Below are 18,226 nucleotides of genomic sequence, written 5' to 3'. Positions count from 1 at the left end.
ATGTACTGCCTATTTGTATGTGTTTTAAATTTTAAGATTTTCGCAACAGTTCCTCTTTAAGCTGTCATTTGTGCTTATGGTTTTCAAACGATATCTAAAAGATGAGTTGATCATTGATCGTTTCCAACGATTTTAATTCACTGTGTACGTATTTAGCGCTAATGATCACCTTTATATGTGATCTAAATAGTGTTGAGATAGATATAGAATATATATATATATTATTTGTGTGTCTTTGTTGGGCATATTATTACTATGACGATTTGTAATGGTTGCTGAGTCTATTGCGATAGAGTTGAGTATTTTCTCCAGCTGACTGGCAAGCCCATGACGTGGGGAGGGCCGATCCATATATACTGTACCCCCTGTCAGTGTGCCCCCCAGTGACATAGCTGCCAGGCTCTCCCTCTCCTTCACAGGCTAGGCTCCTCCTATGTAACACGCATCTCCATGCTTAGCAGAGGAGGGCAGACTGGCTGAACCCAAACAAAAGCTGCAGTGCTGCCTGCCTGACCTCCAGGACACCATGGATCGCCCTGTTCCTGCCAGCCTGGAATAATACATGGCACATAGCTGATCGCTAGGACACACGGGCTTTGCTGGGCAGAAGAAGAGATATTGTAGAGCGGAGAACAAGCAGCAGGAGGAGGTGGTGGTGGGGGAGAGAGAAGAGAGAGAGAGAGCAGAAATCCCGCCGCAGCCAATGAAAGGCAAGTCTCCGGCTGTGACATATGCAGCAGGCAGAGTTGCTGGAGAGAGAGAGCTAGGAGAATAAAGATGGCAATGTCTCTCATTCAGGCATGCCGCAGCCTGGCTCTGTCCACCTGGCTGCTCTCCTGCTGCTTCGTGCATCTGCTCTGCATGGACTTCACTGTAGGCGAGAAGGAGGTGTGGTACATGGCCTTCGTCAACATCACCTACTACGACCCGGCTAGTGGCACCAACAGGACGGAGAAGAGCGAGTGCGGACGCTACGGCGAGCACTCCCTGAAGCAGGATGCCTGGGGCTTGGCGGTGATGCCCTACCCTCAGGACAGACTGGCCTGCGACCCTAACGCCAAGTTCCCGGTGCCTGCCTATGCCAGCAGATGGGTGGCCCTCATCCCCATAGGGAACTGCACGTGTAGGGATAAGATTCGGCACGCCGCTCTGCACAACGCTTCTGCGGTGCTCATCTATAACGTGGGCTTCGGAAATGAGACGATCACCATGTCTCACCCAGGTCAGTGTGTGTCTACTCAGATTGTCTAGCCTGCTGGACACATGGAAGCACAGTGCTGCTGCCTTATCTGTACATGACAAGTGTGCCCCATGTGTACAGGTAAGATGTGGGGGGCAGCTGCTACCCACTGTCTATAACAAGTGGCACAGTGCTGTTGCATTATCTGTGCGTGACAAGTGTGCAGGTGGGGTGGCACAGAGCTGCTGCCTTATCTTTGTATGACAAGTGTGCTCCATGTGTGCAGGTGATGTATGGGGGGCAGCAGCCACCCACTGTCTTTAACAAGTGGCACAGTGCTGCTGCCTTATCTGTATATGACAAGTGTGTCCCATGTGTACAGGTGAGATGTGGGGGGCAGCTGCTACCCACTGTCTATAACAAGTGGCACAGTGCTGTTGCATTATCTGTGCGTGACAAGTGTGCAGGTGGGGTGGCACAGAGCTGCTGCCTTATCTGTGCATGACAAGTGTGCTCCATGTGTGCAGGTGAGGTATGGGGGGAAGCTGCCACCCACTGCCTATAACAAGTGGCACAGTGCTGCTGCCTTATCTGGCATGACAAGTGTGCCCCATGTGTGCAGGTGAGATGCGGGGGGCAGCTGCTACCCACTGCCTATAACAAGTGGCACAGTGCTGCTGCCTTATCTGTGCATGACAAGTGTGCCCCATGTGTGCAGGTGAGGTATGGGGGGCAGCTGCCACTCACCTCTTATAACTAGTGGTACAGTGCTGCTGCCTTATCTGTGCACGACAAGTGTGCCCCATGTGTGCAGGTGATGTATGGGGGGAAGCTGCCACCCACTGCCTAGAACAAGAGGCACAGTGCTGCTTCCTTATCTGTGCATGACAAGTGTGCCCCATGTGTGCAGGTGAGGTATGGGGGAAAGCTGCCACCCACTGCCTATAACAAGTGGCACAGTGCTGCTGCCTTATCTTTGCATGACAAGTGTGCCCCATGCAGGTGAGGTGTGGGGAGCAGATGCCACGTAACACTATGCAGGTGTACTGTACAAAGCTTTCATAGTGGTATACATATGTTCAGCAATGCACCTGTCTGCACAGGTGATGCCCTATCTGAGTATGCACAGCTAGCTCAAATATCTATGCCAAGGTGAGTCACTGTATTGCTTAATACACATATGCAGCTGTCCATAGGTGACTTCTAGCATCTTGTATATATAGTAATAAGCTACATCTTTTTACAGGTGAGACTTGCTGTATTTCTGCCCCCAGGTGACATGCTGCAGGACCATCTGCATGGGTTTGCACACATAACACTCTGCCCTTGCACAGATGACACAGTACACCACAAGTTGTGTGCTCTACCACTAGCTGCACAGGTGGTAGAAGTACAGCTGCCTGCACAGGTGACACCTTCCTCTTTTGTCTGCAAAGGTGGCAAACCGTCTGTAGAGGTAATAGAATGTCCTCTGCATGCTGGCTACATATTAAAAGGTGCAGGTGACACAATTCACTTCTTCCTGCACAGGTGACATAACCCACTTCTTTCTGCACAGGTGACACAATCCAACTATTTCTGCACACTTGATAAAACCCGCCTCTTTCTGCACAGGATGCACAGTCCACCTATTACTGCACAGGTGAATGCATACACTACTTTCTGCACAGGTGACACAGTACACTTTATTTTGTACAGGTACCACACAACATCTCTGCGTGGAACACATACTGCATATGTGACACATCGTATTACTGTCTATAAATCTGTTATTATTTTTTTTACCTCTAACACACTATACATTGGGCTACACAGGCCGCCACATCTTTTTACTATCTTCACAAGTGACACTGCAGGCATTGCATTACATCTGTGCAATAAGTTGCTGCTATGCATCCAGGTAAATACTCAAGATAATAATGTATACTTGTGGCACCCAGGTTCCAATGCCAGTGAGACAGCTATTGCATGGCCTGAAATGCCAAGTGTGTACATGCAGTTGGCATACTAATATGCAGATCTGAGGCTGGTTTCATTCTCATGCAGGTGAGACCCTGAATTTGTAGTGTACGACACTCACTTCCTACCTCTGAGGAATGCTGAAATTGTGTTTTTGCTTGTGTGGACAGATCTTAAATTACTTGCATGTGTGGACAATTTAAATGCTATTTTAGTCCCCTTCCAGTAAACCAGTAGGGTTACTTGATTACTTGTATTTACTGTATAACTTGCAATTGGTCCACCAGTGGCTTAGTAGTTTTCAGGGGTAGTTCTGAATTATACACAATTTTTTCTTTATAAATTCATTGCTGACTTGTTGATAGGTAGATACCGGTAGTTATAATGTCTCTTTGTTATTTATGCCAACATGTTATATCAGTCATTGGGAAGCTTTGTGACAGACGCTAGTATGCTTGTAGGCTTGCATGTAATTACTCATTTATGTCATTGCTTACATGGCAGGCTTCCGGTATTGGATAGGCAGTGCTCCACTGCTGGAGCCTGTTTTGATGACTTCATTTGAGTCAATTAAGTTTTAAAGATGGTGGTAGTTGTGTGAAAAATGCCAGAGAGTCAGAGGAAGTAAATTATAATGAACAGGATGCTGCACTGTGGGCAGGTGTGATGTGACAGTATGAGCTGTGGGGAATCTGTAAATATTAAATAGTGATCATTGTGACATAAGCACAAAAAGCTTTGTCTATGACCCAGTAATTCTATTATGGGGCAAAAAGTCACCTGCTTCACACTTATAGGAAATGTCAGTATTGGGTTGTACTTTGCAATGTGGAGCCCATCACTTCACAACAGCGAGTGGCATCACAGATACATGAAGCATATAGCATCTCATGTTATTGTATGGCAGCGCTCCTCTTCTTAAATCCTTGTACCTAAAAAAATTGAACACATCTGGACATAGTGCATTACTGTTAATTGACAACTGTTTCTTTAAACAACACCCCTCAAGTGCCACTCATGTGCTCACTCGTGCTCCAGTGTGTAAATTCCACCAATCTCTAAAACAAGATGTACGCTTACCAGATATACACCACCTCACAAACCAGGTGGATCTAGCGTATAAAATACTCCACTCCGATCAGAAGTTTCCAGTTTCCAAAAACTCACCTTTATGGAAAACGGGACGCCGTGACCGAGGGTGCATCACTGGGACAGGAGCTTGACCTACCCTATATGCTTAGAGCCTACTGAGGATCATGTGAGTGCGCAATATAGCGCAGGAACTACATTTTTAAAAAGGATTTTATGCTATGTGTTTTTCATTGTTTTATTGAGGAAATTGGATTAAATATCTGTTTGGAAACTGGAGACTTCTGATCGGACTTCTGATCGGAGTGGAGTATTTTATACGCTAGATCCACCTGGTTTGTGAGGTGGTGTATATCTGGTGAGCGTACATCTTGTTTTAGAGATTGGTGGTATTTACACACTGGAGCACGAGTGAGCACATGAGTGGCACTTGAGGGGTGTTGTTTAAAGAAACAGCTGTCAATTAACAGTAATGCACTATGTCCAGATGTGTTCAATTTTTTTAGGTACAAGGATTTAAGAAGAGGAGCGCTGCCATACAATAACATTTATATCCTAAACGGTGAACTTTTGACAGCGAATACTCTACAGTATCATTTCAAGGGACAGGTTTTACTAAGTGGGCGCAGTTTGCATTTAACATATAGCATCTCATGCCACGGTACTGTCTCAAAATCCTACTGTGTTGACTTTTGGTTAGACCCATAAAATGTCAACCTACACTTAGCACGGATGACAATAAGCTTTTACAAGTTCCAGGAAAGGATTTTGAAGCTGAATATAACCGAAAAGTGAATAAGGCAGGCTCTCAAAGCAATCACCTTGATTGGTGTAAATTCTTAGTACTTCCTGTGGAGCTGAAGTGCACAACCTCATGGTGAAGCTGTGTTTGCTTGCTAATGTGCACCAATCCATATACAGTAGGCTTACATCTCAACCATAGACATACAGTAAGTTATGTGGACCACACTGAGTTAGCACACACATGCTGCTGGAATGTGCCTAGTACATTCTGGGGCACTGCTGTCATTAGTACTTTAATAATATTATAATAAAAATATCGGAAATCAGTTTTATATTTCCTGTGACCACTAATTTATTTACAATACATTAGATATCTGACAACTTCATGGCTGTATATTGTTTACAAATACTTCTTCATTAACAGCAGTGTGCACATGTACTCTATACACACGCACAGTAGTGCGTCTGACACACACACACACACACACAGTAATCTATTCCCTTTTTTCCTATGTCCAGATTACTGGTCGTCAGATTTAAACATCTGTTTTTGCAAGGTTTTGAGCCATATTTGAATTTGTGTGCCTGTATGTCACTGTAAGCCTTTAAAAAGGCGTGCAGCGCTGAGACTGGGCTCCCCATAGCAGCAATATAATGCTGCGCGGGGTACGCGGTAATTTGGGGCTCCAGCGGCTGGCAGAACCTGAATTACATCTCCCTTCGAGTTGTGACAACTCGGAGGGGGAATAGTATTTCATGCCGCCGGGGAGTTTTGCGGCAGCAGGGAGAGCTGTCATTCAGCTCGCCCTGCGCCCAACTGCCCTGCGCGTAACAATATGTACTCATAAAATATGGTGTCAACTTAAGGATACTTTCACACAAACAGATGAAAGAGTTGGGTTTACCGTCTGTCAGCTACTCTAGTGTAACAGTGTAAGGGCTGGAACCCACAAGAGCGTTTTTTTGAGCATTTTGGCAGCGCTGCGATACGCTAGCGTTTTGCCAAAACGCTTAGCTGATGTTAATGGATGGGGCAACTTCCACAGGAGCGTTTGCGTTTCCCAGAAACGCAAACGCAGGACCTGCAGCATTTTGGGAGCGTTAGCGCTTCAATGTAAAGTATTGAAACGCTAGCAGAAACGCTCAGCAAAACCTAAGCTGAGCGGTTTTGCTAGCGTTTTGCGGTTTAGCACACTGTAACAAAATTAAAAATAATTCACAGGACCAATCAGGATAAAAACGTGAAACGCAAAACGCTACACAACTGCTGAGCAAAAAAATACACTGTTGCAAAACGCGACCGAAAACGCGCATGAATCCGCTTGCAAACCGCTCAGACAAAACGCTAGCGGTTGCGTTTTGCGTTTGCGGATTTCAGTGGATTCCAGGCCTAAAGGTGGCCATACATCAGGCGACTTGGCAGCCAATCGACCATTCGATTCAATTATTATAATCGGATGAAAATTGGTGCTGCTAAGAGCATGCCCAATCGACAATACAAACAATTTCGGGCCGAAATTGGCTGCGTGTTTTGATTGGACATGCTGCAAGATGTAGAGCCGAGATGCTCGATCAGGTGCGCGGCACTAATGGCCCCAATGTAAAATGTGACCCTCCCCCTCGTGCTTGGTGCAGTATTCTTTACCTCTCAGTGTTCTCTGCTCGCTCTGAGTTCTCTCTTCAAACACAGGCCCCCACATTGTTGCCGGCTTAATGTGGACACATGTGTGACGTAGACAGATGTGTGCCAACGATACACATGTGGGGCGCGTGTATTGGGGAAGGAGCCTGGAGCCAGTGACGGACAGGGCCAGGTAAAGTATACTGCACCTGGGGGGATATATTTTACAGTAGAGGAGGCGGTGAATGTGGCGTCACAAGGCCGATTCCTGAAAGATTTCATTCTGTAATCGATGGGGATTCGGCCAGTGGTGGAAGGGCAGGCAACAGATCTCCTATCAGATTCGATCAATGAGAGATCTGTCTCTTGGTCGATCTGCCCATACATCTTCTGATGTATGGGAACCTTTACATTTGTGGGTGGTTGGAGTCATAAGCATGTATTGACTGTAAGATTTCTGAATAGCGATCTACATATATATGAGCAAGCAGCAATTGCTTGCCAGAGGTGCTTGCCATTTATCAACCACTGACTCCATCTCCCTGTTTGGCTTTCCCCATTTAGCATATACAGTAACCAAATGGCAAATGAACACTGCAATACCCACATAGGTCAACTGCCCTCTGACTAGTCATTCTTTAATAAAGTGGGGCATGTTATTGTATATGGTAATTTAGGTAATCTTTGCTGCCGAGCTTGCTAATCATGCAGCCTACATATGTAAGACCTGTGAGGACTGTCAGATGCTGTCATCAGCAAGAAGTTTACCGCGACCCACACAGTGTTATTGAGGTTAAAGCTGTGTTCTCACTGGATGTGGGCCATCAGTTTTTTATGTTGGCCATCAGTATTTCATCCGGTTTTGTGTTGCCACCCACTTGGTATACCTGCCGACATCACATTTGCGTTCCCCTGCTGCTGCTGGCCTCACCACTCGTTCCACTGCAGAGGAGAAAGTGCTGGTATACAGATTGGAGCCTCTGCAGAAGTATTGAGGCTCTTCATTGGATTGCAACAGACCAATGGCAAAGCTCCCTTTAACCAGGATAAGCACTAGGATACCCCCACTGCTTTGTGCCTGCTCTTCCCAATTGGAATAAAGGGATTTTATTGAAGTGGTGTCCCGCTTTCTCTTCTTCATATTGGATGTTTACAGCAACTTGGATGTGCACGCTTCTTGTCTCTGCTCCAATTGTTCCGCCCTGCTGCATTTGGTGCCAGGTACTGCTCTTCTTTTTTACACTGCAATCCAGTGGTAGCCTGATGCTTCTGATGGGGCTCGTATCTGTATAACGGGGCCCTCCCCATGCAGCAAATGTGACGGAAGCCAATGAGTAAAAATTTGCAAAACGTATGCGGTGACCTGCTTAGTGAAAACGGATATCGACTGTTCTCATAGCTACCATTGAATAAGTCGACATTAGCTTCATCCGGCCTATCCGGAATAATTGTGCAGGACCCATACTTGCATTCTGCTCATAAGAACGGATCCTTTCTGAATAGACTAAAGTGAACGGATCCTATTACTTTGCATAGGATTCATCTGCATCCGTGCCAATCCTGGTTTTCTGTTTAAGTAAACTTTTTTCCGTGCATTGAGGCTAATTTCACACCAGGACGTTGCGTTAGAGGGGGCGTTAAGGTTGCATAACGTCCCCCTAACGGAACGCCTGGTGGTGCTGGATCTGGACGTCAGAGTGAGCCGCGTTGTGCAGCTCACTCTGGCGTCAGTGATGCCGTGATGCGCACTCTTGTGCGCATGTGGCATCATGTGGTCCCGCCGGCCAATCGCCGCACAGAGCGGCCGCTCCAGGAAGTAAACACTGCACGTCACAACGTGCAGTGCATATTAAATAGCCATGTGCCTGGCCGCTCTCCGCTCCTCCCCAACGTTACTGAGCATGTGCAAGCAGTCTAACGCGGCTCAGCCGCTTCTAAAGTACTGCATGCAGTAAGTTGCCTTGTGACGCAGAGTTACAATGTAACGCAACGTCCGCACTGTGAACAGCCCCATTGATTTTTCATTACTGTGCGGTGGGGTGCGTTACAGGCTGCTCTAACGTGCGCCTGTAACTTCCCACTGTGAAACCAGCCTGAGAACCCGGCCTAACATGGAATCTAGGTATGATGGAGTGCATGTTTCTTTCCTTCATTAGTTGTTGCTGTGCAAACAGTAAGGAAATGATCTGCAGCACCATTGATGGAGGAATCTTAGGGATGCAGACATTTACATTATTCCCTTCCTTCTCTGAGAGTGCTCTGAGGCATGAACCGATAACTAATTATTGTGGTTGTTTGCTTTGCCAAAATTCCTTCGCACTTTCACGATTTGGGCAGAGCTCAGCAGTTACTTGCAACCACAGTATATTTATATGTGTTTACAATATGGTCATAGTGAGTCATATGGAGAAGACTCATCGGAGAAGACCCTGATACTGGGAAAGATAGAGGCCAAAGCAGAGAATGAGATGTCTATATAGTATCGTGGAAGCAACAAATGTGAGCTTAGACAAGCTTCAAGAGGCAGTAGATGATAGAGGGGCCTGGCGTGTTGTGGTCCATGGGGTCGCACGGTCCATGGTGCAGCACAGTGGCGTAGCAGTCAGCATGGTGGTGTAGAGGTTAGCACTCTCGCCTTGCAGCGCTGGGTCCCTGGTTCAAACCCCTGCCAGGGCACTGTCTGTACGAAGGTTGTATGTTCTCCCCGTGTCTGTGTGGGTTTACTCTGGGCACTCTGGTTTCCTCCAACATCCCAAAAACATGCAGATAAGTTAATTGGCTTCTCTCTAAATTGCCCCTAGACCTTGATTCCTACACTACACGATATAGACATAGGACTATGGTAGGGATTTGATTGTGAGCCTCTCTAAGGGACAGTTTAGTGACAAGACAATATACTCTGGACAGTGCTATGAAAGATGTCGGTACAATATAAATGCTAAATAATAATAATACGGCTAAATAGTGACTGAACAGCAGAAACTATGTGGTCATAGGAGCTTGTATTGTAGCTCTGGCTGAATACTTGCCCGTGTGTGCCTAAAGTAAGAAGACTCTCTTTGCCTTGCCACAGCATGGTTTTTTCAGTACAGAGGTTTTAAATAAACCAGTTATGCATTTGTTGAAAATCTTCACTTTGGAAGTGTTCCAACAGTTGAGTTTTAAGCTGGGTCTAGACGTAACGATCTGGCGTTATCGCCTCTTCTGCATCCCCGCGCGTACCCGCCACGTCCCCGCTCGCCAGCACGTGCGTCGGATTCGATCCCCCCTCGTCCCCGCTGTCGCCGCTTATCTTACGCTCGAATCCCTGCCATTGTCCGCTCGTGGGGAACGAGCAGGGAATCGGCGGCAGCGAGATCGGACCTGTCGGATCTTATCAATCGAGCCGCATCAGCGGCTCAATTGATAAGACAAATCTTCACGTGTAGACCCAGCTTTACCCTCTGACGCTAGAAAAAAGATTTGTTGTACTTAAATTGTATTGTTGCACATTGCTGCTCATTGTGGGACTAGAAAGACCTCACAGAAACTATTTACTGTACTGCCCCTCAGTTTAGTGCTTCGTTATGCCCATATTGCTGATAACTTTCCCATAACAAAACCTTTCCAGTTGTAGGCTCTGTACATATGGTTGATTTTTGTCATCCGAGGTGATCATTTGTGACCATCTTGGTTGCACTGGTAATGTAAGTACAGGTACACTACTTCTTTGGTGCCCCATCCATCAATCTGGCTCTTTAGATTGCATATGCTGTAACTTTGTCTTTCTTCTGTAGTTGCTGGAGCAAGGCACCTCCCATTCATCTTCCCCTCCATACAACAGAGCAGGCTCCTCGGAAAACCGAGCATTGTGTTTGTACAGCAGCTAAACTGTCAACCAGAACAGAATCACTGACGATCATTGCAAACAACAGTAGTTCATAATTTATGTAGTTTTTAGTTATGCAAAGGACTACTAGGGTATATGATCTGTGCATAGAGTAAAAAGGTTTTGCCATTTATGAAAATATTCTTTACAGTAAGCATGGTTAAAATGCAATATATTACCACAGAAGTAGTTTTGGCAAATTCTATATATGCGTTTAAAGGATACCAGAGCTGAACAATATAGGAAAAGCGGGGGGGAACAGGCATGTGTATGAAGTAGTTCTCATTGCCACCATCTGCAACCCAACTATGTAACTATGACTTACAGTTCAAGCTATTTTCTCTTGACATCCATTAGGAAAACGTCTATTTTAATTAAGGGTGGTATGTTGACGTATTCATATAACTAGTAACAAAGATTCAGCAAGGAATGCTGTATGCACTATACACTTTTTATTTAGCTCTTTTGCAGATTTGTTCCGTTTTTAAGATGAAAAAAAAAAAAATCAAAGTACTTTCCTTTTTCGTATCATCCATTGTCGCCATAACATATTATCAGATGACACTTCTAAGTCTGTTGTGGGGCTAACCAGCAAAGGTCATGCCTGAGCAGAACAACTCCCTTGTTTTACTTTATATAACAATCATTTACAGGTTGCTATGGCAGCAATAACTGCAGCACTAGCATCAGCATGTGCTAGTAGCTGGTAAGCATATTGTATGCAGGCAGTGGTTATTCTGTGAAGAGCTACTGACTCTAGGTAATAGACAAACGGAGATCAGGCGCAATGCCACTAGCAACACTGCTGGGCAAATTACCCATTTGCAGAATACATTGTAGTTATACAGACAGACAATAGTAGATATACTCACAAGGTCGGATTGCTGTAAGAGGCAACCACTGGTTGGAGCACATGGGGAAGTACCGCCCCCACTCCACTCATGCCAGCATGGTTGGCGTAGTGGTAAGCGCTCTCGCCTTGCAGCGCTGGGTACCCCGTTCGAATCCCAGCTAGGTCAACATCTGCAAGGAGTTTATATGTTCTCCCCGTGTCTGTGTGGGTTTCCTCCAGGCACTCAGGTGTCCTCCCACATCCCAAAAACATATAGATAAGTTAATTGGCTTCCTCCTAAATAGCCCTTGACTACAATAAATACACCACACAATGCATACATAGACATATGACTATGGTAGGGAGTAGAATGTGAGCCTCACTGAGGGACAGTTAGTGACATGACAAATATTCTCTGTACAGCGCTGCATAAGATGTCGGCGCTATATAAATACTAAGATAATAAAAAATAATAAAATGGTTGTTGCAACTCCAAAAAAGAATGTGCGCTAGCATTGTGATGCTCTAGTTAAAAAAGAATGTAGAAATCTGGATAAAATTCTGACATAGGATAAAAGGCCAGAGAACAGACTTACCTGAGGTTGCCTGCAGGGCTATGTGCCCCTAACCTCATAGAGTGCAGTCTGATATCAGGCTAATAACCATCATGAGGAGCCCACAAGGCTGGACAAATACACACAGCAAAACTTAAGGCTCATACACACATCAGACTATAGTCTTTGGAAAATGAAAGATCACAGACCAATCTTACCACTTTCCATGTAGTATGAGAGCCATACTCTACACAGTCTTTTCTATGGAGCTGAACTCCCCATCAGAAAAAAATCGGTACTTATCCGTTAGCCGGGCGCATCCGGCAGGTGGCGCTAATTACTATTCCCCCTCCAGGCCGACATGGATAGTAGGGAAAGATGTAACTCTGGTGGAGTTTTGTCGCCACCTAGAGGATGCGCCCGGCTAACGGATAAGTACCAAAAAATCTTTTCAAGATGCTGCACACAAAGGCCTAGTGCACACTGGAGCGTTTCCGCTGCGGTTTGCGATCCGCTTGCGGCTGCGGATACGCTTGGGTAATTTATTTCAATGGGCTGGTGCACACCAGAGCGGGATGCGTTTTGCAGAAACGCATACTCCCGGGCTGCTGCAGATTTTGGATTGCGGATGCGTTTCTGCCTCAATGTTAAGTATAGGAAAACCGCAAACCGCTCTGAAAAACGGCACTTCAGAGCGGTTTGCCAGGCGTTTTTCGTTACAGTAGCTGTTCAGTAACAGCTTTACTGTAACAATACATGAAATCTACTATACCAAAACCGCTACACAAAACCGCAAAACGCTAGCTGAAACGCTGCAGAAAAATAACAAAAAGCGTTTCAAAATCTGCTAGCATTTGGCGGATCTGCTAGCGGTTTTTGGTGTGCATCAGGCCTAACATGCTGTATAGACACAAAAGATCAGTATCTGCAAAAGATCTGTTCCTGCCAAAGATCCATTCCTGCAAAATGCATTCATAGTCTATGAGATCTGCAGATCATCATACACACATGATTTAACTGACATTCAGCTAGAGCTAGTGCTGTAACGGGCACCGGGAGAGGAGATGGAGGCTCATTAGGACCCAGAGCCTCCCTTCCCCTTAGGTAAGTATCTGGCTTTTTTTTATTTTATTTTTTGCAATACGGTTCCTATTTACTTTAACATTGGTTTTCAGTTTTCAAAATGCATAGAAATACTGACAAGTGAAGACAGGCCCTTACACAAACAGCAGAATGCTGCATTTTCCTGACAGTGTGCTCATTTTCATTTTGTTCTGTAAATGAATGCTGTAGGCCAGTGTTTGTCAAACCTGTGTCCTCATGACTCCCTCACGGTGCATATTTTGCAGGCAAGCTCACCTTTGCACAGGTGGGGTAATTAGTGTCTCAGCTACATGCTTACGAAAACCTGTCAAATGGTGTTTACCGGAACCTTGGTTTTATTTTACCAGTCCTAGAGCATGATGATTTGTATTTGTTTCCCTATGTCTGTGTATGGAGGGGATGCTTCTGCAAGCACACTGATATCCAAATAAAAATAAGCTTCATCTGGCTACCCTTTCCTGTTCTAGAGATTTCCAGTGACAGGGGAAAAAAAAGAGTCTACTTAAAGGGGAACTGAAGAGAAAGGTATATGGAGGCTGTCATGTTTATTTCCTTTTAGACAATACCAGTTGCCTGGCAGCCCTGCTGATCCTCTGCCTCTAATACTATTAGCCATAGCCCCTGAACAAGCATGCAGCAGATCAGGTGTTTCAGTGGTTCAGACTTATAAGTGATCTGACAAGACTAGCTGCATGCTTGTTTCTGGTTTTAATCAGATACTACTGCAGAGAAATAGACCAGCAGGGCTGCCAGGCAACTGGTATTGATTAAAAGGAAATAAACATGGCAGCCTCCATATACCTCTCTCTTCAGTTCCCCTTTAAAGTTGCTTTGTTTTCTTTAGATATAGCATGGCCTGGATAACTGAGAGCCTTCACAGCAATAACCACACCGATAACAAATGTGCTGCAGACCTGTCATGTCTGTGTGGCTGAAATGCCAAGACCTTTCTTTCAGGGTACGCGTACTTTCATTTCCGAATTACATTTTAGCAGCGCTTCCTTAAACTGACATCTAAACCACAGAACACAACACAAGTATTAAAAATAAGGTTCTCATGTATCATTGTTCCCGTGTGAGCACCTGTCACATATTTGTGCAGTATATACGTACAGGCTTGTGAATGACAGCTTTCTCCAGAAGATAGGATACCATATCTGCTTTTATTTACGTCATATGTCTGAGGAGATTATAGCAGGATTACTTCTTTCCACAGAAAGGAGGAAATAATCCTGCTGTAAGTGTGATGCTGTAGCTTACAAATGTCTCTCATTATTCCTCCACAGCACCTGTGTGGTCACACTGCTGCTGCTGTATCTGTCTCCAGTACTCTATATGCTAATAGGGCCAAAAATCACTGGAGTGTCATTATTCTCAGCTCTGCTAGATAGTAGTTAGATGGGTTGAAACTAAGGCCACATACACACATCAGACCATAGTCTTTTGAAAATGAAAGATCACAGACCAATCTTACCACCCTTCATGTAGTATGAGAGCCATACTCTACACAGTCTTTTCTATGGAGCTGAACTCCACATCAGAAAAAAATCTTTGCAAGATGCTGAACACACAGATGCTGTACAGACACAAAAGATCAGTATCTGCAAAAGATCTGTTCCTGCCAAAATCCATTCCTGCAAATTGCAATGATAGTCTATGAGATCTGCAGATCATCATACACACATGATTTAACTGACATTCATCTGCAAATCAGATCCACCAGGATGGATTTTCAGATCTGCAGATGATTGCTTGATCTGCAGATGAATGTCAGTAAAATCATGTGTATGATGATCTGCAGATCTCATAGACTATCATTGCAATTTGCAGGAATGGATTTTTGGCAGGAACAGATCTTTTGCAGATACTGATCTTTTGTGTCTGTACAGCATCTGTGTGTGCAGCATCTTGCAAAGATTTTTTTCTGATGTGGACTTCAGCTCCATAGAAAAGACTGTGTAGGGTATGGCTCTCATACTACATGAAGGGTGGTAAGATTGGTCTGTGATCTTTCATTTTCCAAAGACTATAGTCTGATGTGTGTATGAGCCTTAATGCTGGGGATACACGGTACGTTTCTGTATCGTGTATCGACCAGCTGATAATATTCAGCTGTTCCCGATCATGCCGCTCGACCCGCGCACGTTCGATTCCCGCCTGCGGACAATGGCAGGGAATCGAGCGGCTGATAAGGACCGCCAGCGGGGACGAGCGCGAATCGATCCGCATGCATGCGCAGACGAGCGGGGATGCGGCGAGGTTGATCCGGCGGCTAATCGGCCGCTGGATCGACCCGTGTATGCCCAGCATAAAGAATTGTTGCTCAAATTGCTGGATTTTCGGAGCACTGAAGAGAGAAAAAGAGAGCCAATTTGGTACTTATCCGTTAGCCGGGCGCATCCGGCAGGTGGCGCTGTTGATGTTAATTCCAATCATAATTACTTCACGTCAACCTGTGAATGTAAACCGCCGGATGCGCCCGGCTTAAACAGATCAAGCCGCCGGCTTGCTTCATGTCTCGCTCTTCTCCCCCTCTTGCCCTCTCTCCTATAGAACACTGGGGAGGGGACATGCGTGTCCCCCCAGAGTCGTTTGTCGCAATGCCGCGACAAACGACTCTGGGGGGACATGCATGTCCCCTCCCCAAGGCTCATACGAGAGAGGGCAAGAGGGGGAGGAGAGCGAGACACTCACGAAGCAAGCCGGCGGCTTGATCTGTTTAAGCCGGGCGCATCCGGCGGTTTACATTCACAGGTTGACGTGAAGTAATTATGATTGGAATTAACATCAACAGCGCCACCTGCCGGATGCGCCCGGCTAACGGATAAGTACCTCCAATTTTTTAAAAAAATCAGCTAAATCCTTACTGAGGTCTATAAACACTGCAAGAGATTCTTAGGATTCATTTCCACTAGTGGTGATTCGCAGCGTTTCAAATTTGCACACAAATTCAGATGGGGAATCACAGCCTATTGATTCCAATAGCCTGTTTCCTATTTCACGAGCAGTGAATAAAAAGTTAGTGCCAGATGCATTTTTGGGATGCTACATCTAAATCCCATACCCTTGCATGGCATGACTATAGGGATTCCCATCAGCACAAGTGCCAGCGTCAGGCTTGGAGGCGGATGCACCTCTATTCTGCCCAAAACAAGAAAAATAAATTTTCGCCACACTTCTACTTTTAAATTGAGACATTCTTAGCTGTTTTTATTTGGCACATTGACCCTAGAGACATGCTTCAGCATAATGGTTGAACTATTAAGCTGTAGAGGGAAGGTCTACCAGCCTCAGGATAGCATATATCTTTATGGGGAGTCTTAATGGGGTGAGAGGTCCATCACACCTCTCGATGTCCGACGTTCCAGAATGCACAGTGGTTCCCGTAAGACTCATCCCTCAAAGGATATTTTATCCAATTTCGTATTTATTTCACGATACCAGACAGATATACAGCATACAGACAGCACCGTGCTGTCTGTATGCTGTATATCCATCTGGTATCATGAAATAAATACAAAATTGGATACAATATCTGTTGAGGGTTGAGTCTTACGGGAACCAATGTGCATTCTAAACTATTTGGGCCCGATCACACTAGAGCGCTTTTCAGGCAATTTCAGCATCGCTGGAAATCGCTAGCGTTTTAAAGAGCGCTTGGTCAATGTTAAGTATACAGTGGCTTGCAAAAGTATTCGGCCCCCTTGAAGTTTTCCACATTTTGTCATATTATTGCCACAAACATGAATCAATTTTATTGGAATTCCATGTGAAAGACCAATACAAAGTGGTGTACGTGAGAAGTGGAACGAAAATCATACATGATTCCAATCATTTTTTTACAAATCAATAACTGCAAAGTGGGGGTGTGCGTAATTATTCAGCCCCCTGAGTCAACACTTTGTAGAACCTCCTTTTGCTGCAATTACAGCTGCCAGTTTTTTAGGGTATGTCTCTATCAGCTTTGCACATCTAGAGACTGAAATCTTTGCCCATTCTTCTTTGCAAAAGAGCTCCAGCTCAGTCAGATTAGATGGACAGAGTTTGTGAACAGCAGTTTTCAGATCTTGTCACAGATTCTCGATTGGATTTAGATCTGGACTTTGACTGGGCCATTCTAACACATGAATATGTTTTGTTTTCAATCATTCCATTGTTGCCCTGGCTTTATGTTTAGGGTCATTGTCCTGCTGGAAGGTGAACCTCCGCCCCAGTCTTAAAGGAATACTATCGATTCACATATTTTTTTCAATTGACACAGGAATTGTTTGGGAAGTGCTGCTAAGTACTGGTGTATACATTTTAGTAGCAACTTCTTTGTTTACTGTTAGCAAAATACATTCAAAGTTTACTGACGCCAAAACTGACGGCTGACTGAGTCATGAGGAGAGGGGAAATTCCCCTTACACTTGATCAGTTAACTCTGTGTAGCTCTGTGTGTGACAGAGAGAGAGCTCCCAACAGCTGCAGCTCATGTGTCCTGTGTTTCTGACTGAAGTGTCTGAAAAGAGCAGAGGAAATGTAACTAATTTTCACAGCTTTTTCAAACTGTTTTTGCTTTCAGAGTTTGATATGTTTGATATTTGCTTTCTGTAGTCTGATATGCAACTCTGGCTGTGCATTGAAGCAGACACCCATTCTGCAATTGATTTGTCCCAATATAGCTAAGGGTACGTACAGACATACGATAACGATCGTTCGTTCTGAACGACGAACGATGTTAAAGGAGGTATCGGCCGATGATCGTTTGAAGAAAGGCTACTTTGAACATCGTTCGTGTACGAACGATCTTGGAACGAGCGTTGCGTGCACAACATGATGTATAAACTGATTTCAAACACAAGTGTCAAAAAGAACTGTTTGAGCATGTGCAAAGCTTTGAGAACGAACGATCAACGACCGATCGTTGTACAGACATTACTTTTTGAACGATGGTCGTTGGAAAAGATCTGGCAGAATGGATTGTTCTTTACCAACGACATATCTCGTTGGTCAGTCGTTTTAATGATCGTTAGTGCACTTTTTACGAACGATCGTCGGGCAATGCCGTCGGTAACGATCGTTTTAAACGACTATAGTTGCATGTCTGTACGCACCATAAATCCTACCCTCAATAAATTACAGTTTTTGCCTCTGATATTTAACATGAAAAGTAGGAAAATGTTTACACAGCTACTTAGACATTATTTGTACATTGTCATTTTAGAACACTTGGGTATCAATAGTATTCCTTTAAGTCTTTTGCAGACTCTAAGAGGTTTTCTGCCAAGATTGC

General features: G+C 44.9%; 1 protein-coding gene across 1 annotated transcript in view; it reads left to right on the top strand.

Moving 5' to 3' along the window:
- Positions 1–430: 430 nt before the first annotated feature.
- RNF150 (ring finger protein 150) overlaps positions 431–18,226 on the top strand; it is a 257,044-nt gene continuing 239,248 nt past the window's right edge. The window contains exon 1 of the mRNA XM_068279557.1: positions 431–1,222. Within this exon, the coding sequence (XP_068135658.1) occupies positions 778–1,222 (445 nt within the window). The 5' untranslated portion in view covers positions 431–777. The remainder of the gene's footprint in view (positions 1,223–18,226) is intronic.

Source organism: Hyperolius riggenbachi, chromosome 1, assembly GCF_040937935.1.
Source record: "Hyperolius riggenbachi isolate aHypRig1 chromosome 1, aHypRig1.pri, whole genome shotgun sequence".
Lineage (NCBI taxonomy): Eukaryota > Metazoa > Chordata > Amphibia > Anura > Hyperoliidae > Hyperolius > Hyperolius riggenbachi.
Note: the sequence above shows the minus strand (reverse complement) of the source record. Positions and strands in the feature narration are given on the sequence as shown.